This window comes from Ursus arctos, unplaced genomic scaffold, assembly GCF_023065955.2.
Source record: "Ursus arctos isolate Adak ecotype North America unplaced genomic scaffold, UrsArc2.0 scaffold_2, whole genome shotgun sequence".
In the NCBI taxonomy this organism is placed as follows: domain Eukaryota; kingdom Metazoa; phylum Chordata; class Mammalia; order Carnivora; family Ursidae; genus Ursus; species Ursus arctos.
In genome coordinates, this window is record NW_026622874.1 from 79,016,028 (window position 1) to 79,025,467 (window position 9,440).

The 9,440-nt window shown below is 47.4% G+C and overlaps 1 protein-coding gene across 1 annotated transcript in view; it reads right to left on the bottom strand.

Annotated features, from left to right (window-relative positions):
- Positions 1 to 6,348, bottom strand: part of GPR139 (G protein-coupled receptor 139) — a 36,000-nt gene extending 29,652 nt beyond the window's left edge. Inside the window, exon 1 of the mRNA XM_026520493.2 lies at positions 6,225 to 6,348. Coding sequence (XP_026376278.1) covers positions 6,225 to 6,348 — 124 coding nt within the window. The remainder of the gene's footprint in view (positions 1 to 6,224) is intronic.
- Between the last annotated feature and the right edge of the window lie 3,092 nt (positions 6,349 to 9,440).

Consider the following 9,440-nt stretch of genomic DNA (forward strand, 5'->3'; position numbering starts at 1 on the left):
TCACAGACTAGCAGGTAGGGAAGCTAGGAATCAAACCCAGGCAGTTTGACATTAGAGACCCTTTGCTTAACTGCTGAACTTGGGTGACTGCTTTCTTACAAATGAAAACTAAGGCTCAGAGAGGTGGAGTATCATATCTGAGATCACACAGCAGACACAGATAAGATACAGGATCCAAATCCATGTCCATTCAGTTCTAATGCAATGCATTTTATACTCAACCTCAAAAGCAAAAATGACAACATGGGTTCACTACAGATATCACACAGGGGCGAGGTCAACAAAGCTATTGGTCTGGACTCTAGCCCAAGGTCAGCCCAGCCAGCTTCCAGCATAGCTACTTCATTGGTTGGTGCTTGTGTCCCATCTATGGGCCATGTCTCCAACTGGGCTATACAAGCAGAGCCCAGCTCCCCCAGGTCTTTGACAGACTCACACAGTGAATTATTGCCAGAGCCAAGCCTGGAATCCAGGGCTCCTCATGCAGTGCTCTTTCTCCCACTGTTATAACCAGGATCCTAAGGCCCAATGTGCATAAAGAGGGGCCATACAGGTTACAGAGGACAGTTAAGTGCAGCATGTAGGGACTTTGACATTAGAGTGCCCCTGTGCTTTTGAAAGGGACAGCCATTAAATAAATTATGGTGCAAATATACAATGGAATACTACGCAGCTTCATAAAAGAATGAAAAGGCTTCAGTATACCATTGTGGATGATTAATATATTAAGCGAAAAAGAGCAAGACAGAGGACAGTGTGTACAATGTGCTCATTTTGAGGAGAGTAAAAAAAAAAAAGAGTTGAAATCCTCTATTCATACTTGCTTATATATACACTAAAAGACTGAAAAAACAAATAAGAAACAAAGATACTGATGACCTAGTTACCTGTGTGGTGGTGATGATGGGTTGGATTTGGGAATTGGTGAGCAGGGGAAAGGGATGGTAGGGAGATTTTGTAATGTGTGCCTTTTTATGTTTTTCGGTTTTTGAATTTTATGAATGTCATTACCTATATAATGTGCGTGCACACATGCACACGCACACACCACATAAAAGCAGCTGTATAGGAAAGCAGTCTATTCCTCAGCTACAGCCAACTGTCTGGGAATATGAGCCTAATATTAGTTCTTCTGGTTTTTCAAGGGAACTTGGAAATCCAGTATTTAGTTTAAAATTGTTCATTGCTAATATATAGAAATACAGTAGGTTATTGCAAATTAACAATGTGTCCTGCAAACATGCTGAACTCATGATTAGTTCTTAGGAGCTTTTTTTTTTTTTTTTTTTTTTTTTTTTTGTAGAATCTTTGTGATTTTCTCTGAAGGCAATTATATCATCTGTGAATAGAAAGTTTAATTTCTTCCTTCCATATACCTTTTATTTCTTTTTCTTGCCCAGCTAGAACTTGCAGTATGCTGTTGAATCAGAGTACCAAGAGCAGATACCCTTGCCTTGCTCTAGATCTTAGAGGGAAAACATTCCATTTTTCATCATTAAATGTGATGTTAGCTATAGGTTACTTATTGATGCCCTTTACCAGGTTAAAGAAGTTCTTTCTCTCTCTGTTCCCAGTTTGATAAATTTTTATCATGAATGGATGTTGAATTTTGTCAAATACTTTTTTGCATCGGTTGAGAAGATCATATGGATTTCCTTTTTTTAGGTTTTTTAATATGGTAGATCACACTGATGATTTTCAAATGTTGAACCAGCCTTGCATTCCTGAAGTAAACCCAAGTTTGTCTTGGTTTATTATCATTCTTATATATTCCTGAGTTAGATTTGGTAGTATTTTGTTGAGGACTTTTTTTGTGTATGTCTGTGTTCATGGGGAATATTGGTCAGTAGTTTTCTTGTAATGTCTGGTTTTGGTATTAGGGTAAAGCTGGTGTCAAAAAACAAGTTGAGAGTTTTTCCTTAATTTTCCTAATTTTTAAATGATGAAAAAATGACTTATAAAGTGCTTACTGTGTGGCAGGCAGTGTGTTAAGTGAATAACCCACTGAAGCCTCATAGCAACTCTGTGAGATATGTGTCATTATTACCATCATCCCATTTTACAGATGGAGAAAGTGAGGCACAGAGTAGTTAAAGTCACTTGCCTAAGATCACATAGCTTGTAAGTAGCAAAGCCAGGACTCAGAACCCAGAGGTCTATCACCAGACCATATATTCTTAACCTGTTTACCATATTTTTCTCGAAAGATGTTTACAGGTGAGTGAGAACATCTCTGGAGTTGCTCGGTCCATCTTACTGGTCACCATTTTCCCACCCCTGCTTAATAACAACTCTAACTACTGTGTGTCATAGCACTGACTATCTGCCAGATGACAGACTCATCTCCATCTCTCACCGACCCTCACAGACAGGTATTACCTGTGCTTTTTCCTACTTACTGGCTGCCCTGTTGGGAGTTGCGTAAATGCTCCTATCTGCTGGGTGGTGTGTGGTTTCAGGCTATCATCTTCCTTACCTTGTCTCTTTTAACATCCCTGGTGCCTTTTAGAAGGTAAAATTTAAAAAATATCTTTCAAATCTCAGTTTAATTTTGCGCTGCTCCTTCCTTATCAGCCAGGCTCACCTGTCCTGCCTGCTGCTCTCTTCCCCCAGGCACCAGGCTCATCTCTTCCTCCTCTACTGCCTTCTGCTTTTTACTGTCTTGTCTCAGTTGGCCCCATCAGTGTCCCCAACTCTACCTTGTTAGTTTGGCTGGCTTATTGTATGCATTTTGAAAGGTTAGAAACATCTTGCTTACTTGAGGAGAAAAGAGACAGTTTTAGGGACAGCTGGGACACCAGTTTTTTCCATTGAGCACACAGCATGAAGGACTAAGGTTAGTTAAAAGAACTTCCTGGCAATAATGAAGGCATTGTGGTGCAATTGAAAGAGCAGGTGTTTGCATGCTGACTAGACTGTGTGACTATAGACAAGATACTCCACTTCTCTGAATCTCAGTTTGCTCATCTGTAAAATGGGTTCAGAGACATGTACAAGTCACAAGGATGTGGTGGGGATTAAGTGAAGTAATCTAAGCATTTAACATAGAAAAAGATTCACTGCGGAGAAGGCACTAGTAAGTGCTTTCCTCAATCCAGGCACTGTGCTAAGCCATTTTATATAGACAATCTTATTTAATATACACTATCTGTGTAGGTAGTAGGTACTGCTGTTACCCTTATTTTATAGGTGGGAAAAATTATGGTATAGAAAGTTAGGAGTTCTTAAGTGGCAGATTCTTAAGAGTTCTTAAGTTCTTAAGAGTTCTTAACTGCCCATACTTCACATTAGGACCCCCTGGGACCCACTCCAGACCAGTTAAGTTAGACTGTCTGGGGCCATTCCTAGAGGCAGAGTATTGGACCACATGGCTGTTCCCAAGCTCTTCCTTTCAGTCTAGAGACTGAAGGTGGTAAGAAACATCTGTGCTTTCTCCTAGTTAATGGCTCCCCTATTGCCAAACACTCAGCCACTCCCCATCCACCCCTTGATTCCCACCCATGTTTTCAACCACCCCTGTGAGAATTTGGAAATGGGGTGAGTCCACTGCCAGGAAAAGTGATTCAATTAAAATCTCAGTTTTCAACAATATTACAAAGCCCTGTGGTCTGTTACTTCACACCCAGCATAGCTGTGCATCCCGGTCAGTAGCAGGGTAATGAAGGTTTGCTAATTGCTGGTGGCTGGGGGTGGGGAGGGGAATACTGTAGTGAGCTCAGCAGGAGGAGTAAGGCGCTGAGCTAAGTGCTTTACTTATGGCTCCCAGGGCCTTCTCTGGCTCACATGCCAAGCAGCCCCCCTCCTTACAACCAGATCAGCTTTGTGATGACTACAACTGCAGCACCACAGCAGCAATCAGTGTGTGATGTGTCAGGCCCTGAGCTCAGTGCTTAACTTGCACCATCATCTCCATCAACATTTTTATTTCTCGACATCATTCCAGGAGTTAGCGGCTGTCCTAATGCCTATTTTACAGATGTGGAAACTGAGGCACGGAGTCACAGAAGGTCCACATGTTAACACCCAGCTCTGCTTCATTCTACAGTCTGCATTCTTAGTTACTAGGACATACTTGCCTGCCCTTATGGATCTGAGAATGGCTTAAGGATTTTACCTTTGAACCACCTTGCAAGCCATTAACAAAACCATTATCAGCCCATGGTCTTCCCGCAAGCCTGGCCTCTCAATCATCCTTTTCCAGAATGCTTGGTCCTTGAACTCAGGGACTGTACCTTAGGGATCCCCAAGTCCCTTAGGCACCTCTTTAGCACTTGGCACATAGTAGGTGGTCACAACTCTTAGTACACATGAATGCCTTCCAAGTTCTCATCCCAATCCCTCCCTATTTTAAGTCTTCAGATCCTGGACTCAGCCTTGACAATCCTGTGCCTAGCACTGCCTGGCACACAATAGGTGCCAATGCTATGGGTTCAAAAGGCCCTAGGTGGCATAGGAGTTATGCTGTGGAGATGTGAGGTACCTTGTCTTCCACCTTGAGGTGTTTGAAGGTCTGAGCTTTCCCCTGTTGTGCTCATCCTCATGTTCCTGCTCTGGATCCTTGGAGCCTCCCCTTGTCTTTATGTCTGTCCCTTAAAGGGTTTTCAGGAGAAAAGCCTGAAAGAGTGGCTACTTTAGTCAGCAGAAGAGATGGAGGGGTGAAGGTGGAGGGGTCAGTCTAATTCTGATGTGAGAGCTGGAGGCAAAAGGGGGCCTGTCACTTCTCTGTTTCAAGTGTCACCAATAACCAACCTTCTCAAAAACTCACTCACCTTAAGAGAGGTCTGGGAGAGGCTCAGAAGGGCTGACAGGGGAAGATGGGGACTGGACTGAAATCAGTTCCTGCTCAAGGTAATTAAAGGACACGTGCTGCTGCCCCAGCAGGGCGAATCAGAGGTTGAGCGTCTCCCAGGGCAGCCAGAACGATTAGTTAGTAATAAAAACCTCATCACTCGCTGGGAGAGGGGTTTGATGATTGTAAACTTATGCTTTCTCGTGCCTGCCAAAATTTGGGAGGGGGATTTATTTAAACAACCTTATCAGGGTCCCTGACCACCAAGTTGAATGTTTTGAAAAGGAAATCTCAGCAAGCCTCTCAGAAATCCAGCTCCCAAGTTCCCAGGATCCTAGGATGCGGAATGACAGGGTAGATGATGCTGTGATTCTAGGCTGTACACTGGATTTTTTTTTTCTTTCTGCTTCCTTTTGTCCCTCTCTCAGCTCTCTGCAAGTGATCTTTAGGAATCTTTCTACACACAGACTGTTTCAGGGACTATCTGGAAGAAGGGTTTATCTCAAGCTAAAACCCCAGGAAACCCCTCCCCTTCTCTCACAAACAGCAAGCAGCCTCCAGCCCCCAGCAGCTCAGCTCTCTTCAGGAATTCTGCATGAGTCTCAGCCACACTTTGGAGAGGACGTTAAGATGTGGGAACAGTTAGACATCTGCAGCAGTCATCGGCTGCCCAGGGTGGGTAGACAGGGAAGCAAAGCCAGGGGGCAAGGCATGTCCTCAAGGAGACTGTGACCCCCTGAATTGGTGGCCTTGGCAGCCCGTGTGTGTCTCTGGATCCTTGCCCTGGCCAAAGCATGGTCCCAGAACCATCCTGAGCCTTCTTAGCCTGCCTGGAGACCTGTTCTTCGCTTAGGGGGTCACAGGGGCTCTTCCCTTGCTCCCTCCCAGTGGCCCCAGAGAAAGTGTGCTGGGTGTCAGAGTCTCCTGCTTCACCTCGAATCAGGCAGGGACACGCGATGGGGCAGAGGGGCAGAGGTTTCCTTGGGCTGGGGTGGACGTGGGGGGTGGCAGGAGAAGTGAAGCCCCCACTAAGCCATCTGTCCAGACGTGCGGTCAAGTCTCACACACGGCCCCCCACTGGGCACCCTCAGGGACACAGATCCCTTCAGATGCGCATGCAAATACTCTAATCCACGGGCACACTCACACCAACCCATACTCCCACCATGCCCATCAGCTGCTATGCACGCTCGTCACACACACACACACACACACACACACACACACACACACGAACAGATGAGAGTCCCCGCCAGGCCACAACAACTTCCTTTCCCCCATTCTGGAAATGTCCGCAGTTGCCCTTAGGGCTTAAACTTTTTTCAGAGGGAGCGCCAGGGATCGCACGGCGAGGATATCGAGGCTTGGGGGTTCTGGGCAGGGTTGCTCCGCACTTGGGGCTCCTGGCTTCCTCCCTCTCCCGCAAGCTCCTCACCTGGTAAACCGAGGCACAGCAAGAGGCTGTAGTAGACCACGGGCACGAAGCCCAAGCCGCAGACCGAGCCGGGGGACCAGGACAGCGAGCTGTTGGCTACGAGGTGGGCGTGCGTGTGCTCCATGAGCTCGCCCCTCGCTCCTCTAGTTTCCGCGCCCGGCCTGCCAGCCCGCTCTGGACGCCGGCTCGGTGGTGGCGGCGGCGGAGGCAGCAGCTGGAGCAGCAGCGCCTCTCTTCCCGCAGGACTTGCTTCTACCCTTGGCCGTGGTCCCCTCTGCTCCCTCCGCACCTGCCTGCCTGGAGTCCTGGCACGGCCCTCGCGTAGGGCACAGGGCACAGGGCGCTGGGCGCAGGGACTCGGGAGGGGCTCCCAGAGCCGGTTAGTGCGCCTCCCACCTCGGACCTGCTCGGCTCCCGCCTTGGAGACGGGAAGCTGGGACGCTGCTCCCCGCAGCCAATCAGCAACTGCCTGGACGCGGATGATGGGGCAGGGGGTGGGGGGGTGGTGGATGCATGGGAGGAGGGGGTCCAAGCTGCTTCTCACAGCTCCAGTTTCAGGAGACGAGTGAGACCTGGGAACCCCAGAGGAAGACCCGGGTGGGAACCGACTACCCCTTCTCCACCCTCTGCGGGAGGGGCGTGGTGTGGGTGGGACCTGCTTCTCCTGCAGCGGCTCCGTACTCCTCCAGCGTGTCCTCAGTTTGCCTTTCTCGACTCTCCTCCTAGCCACTTCTCTTCCCCCTTGCCAGTGCTCCGAGTCCATCTCCATATAGAGGATTCTCCACCTAGGGCATGGGGGCAAGAGGAAGCTGTCGGAGCGAGGATGCTCAAGGGTTGTCCGTTCTCCCGGGCCAGAGGAGCTGCGCTTGAAAGGAAGTGTGCATGCGTCTCAGTGCGTGTGCTGATTCTGGGGAAGGCCAGAGGTAGACGGTCCCTGAGTGGAGTGCCTTTGAAGGGGTTGCAGGCTGGCTAAGAGAAGCTTGCCACACTGAGACCTTCTGTCAGGAATAAGGATGTTGCAACCATTCACACACAATCCCCCAAGCTCACACAAAGACACACAATACCCAGTCATGTGAGCGCACTCACGCAGGCATGCGGAGGCCCTCTCATCCCTCACCCAGACACATGAAAATACAGGAGCACCTTTATCAACGTGTACAAAGACCACACTCACATGACATCCCAGACACACAGAAACCCATGTGGGCATCATCTAGGGGTTGTCTAGTGTTTGAAAGTTGTGTGAAGTATAGCAGAGGTCAGCAAGTGGGACCTAGGCAGTCTTGGAGAGTTGGGATGAAGAGGCACCCCCCTTTTTCCTCAGTGTAGGAGGGTGGAGAATTCCTAGTGTGGCTCTTCTAGAGGCCACAGCAGATTTGTGTAGGGAGAGAAATCTGGGGCTCAAGATGGCATGTGTGAGAATTAGATTCTGTAGAAATACCGAGGAGAGGCAGAGAAGCCTAAGACCTCTCTCTCTTCTGCATTTGCCCCCCGCCCGCACATCCATTCCTGGGGAGAAGGAACTGGCTGGGCTTTCCCCATCCTCTTTCAGGTCTCCTAAGATGGAGGAGACCCCTGCTTTTTATGCCCAGCAAGGGGCATGTGCATTCCCCATCATTGTTAGGGGTTTCCCAAGGTAGGCATTGAAGGTTGGGGTGGTAGCAAACCCCAGTGCAGCCAGGGCCAGGCAGTCTGCATAAGAGAGGGATCTGCTGGGTCTGGCTGGGTCTGTGATGAAGAGAGACTCTTGTGACCCCTGAAAGGGACAGATTATTACAAAGAGTCATGTGGGCCCAATGAGCACAGGTCTGATATCCCAAGCCAAGTTGGATATTGAAATTTTGTTGTGAAGTCTCTCGTTTAAATGTGACTACCCTATACAAAAACAAAACAAAAACTTCACTGTGTTGATAAATAAAGCAGTATCATTGTAGAGGTCCAGTAAATAATGGTTCACAATCCAGTAGATTAGATTTGTATGCAGGTGCCAAACTGAGATGAGAAGCTGGGGCTAAAAGGGGAATGTATGTGCTTTGACTAAGCTCACCAATCTATTCAGGGACCTCTCAACATTGTGAATCAAGGATAATGCCTCAGGGCTTTTGCACTGGCTAGTTCCTCTGTCTGGAGTGCTCTTTCTCCGGAAAGCTGTATTAACTTGCCTCTTCACCTTTTTCAGGTCTTTCCCATACAATCCTACTTAAAATTGAAATCTCCACTACTACACTCCAAAATGCTCACTTCCTCTGCTCCTCCCCTGCTTAATTTTTCTTTATAGTGCTCAGCACCATGATCATACCATATGCAGTCTATTTAATTAGTTTGTTTCTTATCTGTTTCCCCTCTTGGAGAGGCAGGGCCTTTTGTCTGTTTTGTTCACAGTTGCATCACCAGCTTCTGTACTGTGCCTGCATGTTGCAGACTCTTAGTAAACATTGAAAGAATGGTAGGCCCCAGCACCTAGTGACCTAGGGCATGCAGGGCATGGGGAGATGAGTTTATCTATGCTTGTCTTTGCAGGCCAGAGTGTCAGGATGTGGGATGCTTTGAGAATTGGGGGGCACAGTCTCAGATTTAGCATGTAATTATCATGTCTGACTAGCCACTCTAAAAATAATTTGTGTGGTTTGGATTCTGAGGATCTAGTTAGAAACTCTTTATAAAACTAGAAACTTGGCTGGGCAGAGGAAAAGGGCTGCATGGGGAATCTTGATGGACCTTATTTTTTTTTTGAGCCTCTATTTTCCCATCTGTAAAATGGGGATGAAAGAAACCAGGTATGCCTTGTTTCAGAGATGTTGAACGGGACAAGAGGAAATAGATGGAAACAGTGCAGACTCTGATCTGGAGAATGGGGGAATTGGATGGAGTATTCTGCTGGCTCCATGGAGAACCTTGGCAGCCTGTCAAAGTCAAAGTTTCCTGGGAAATGGATGGGTTAGATGGGAAGAACTTTAAGGTCCTATGTCAGGCTTTTAGTCCTGGGGAAAGGGACAGGTTGAGTCAACAACAAAGTCAGTTTAATTTTGCTCAAGGCCTGAGCTACTTGACTGGCTCTGTAAGATGAGCATCAACTGTGGTTAGCGAAATTCATTCACTTATTCATTCTTTCAACAGACTTTTAATGTGTGTTGATCAGGACTTGCTCCATCATTTTAGGGCCTAATGCATAAATGAAAAGACAGAGTCCCTTGTTCAAAAATTAAGAATTTT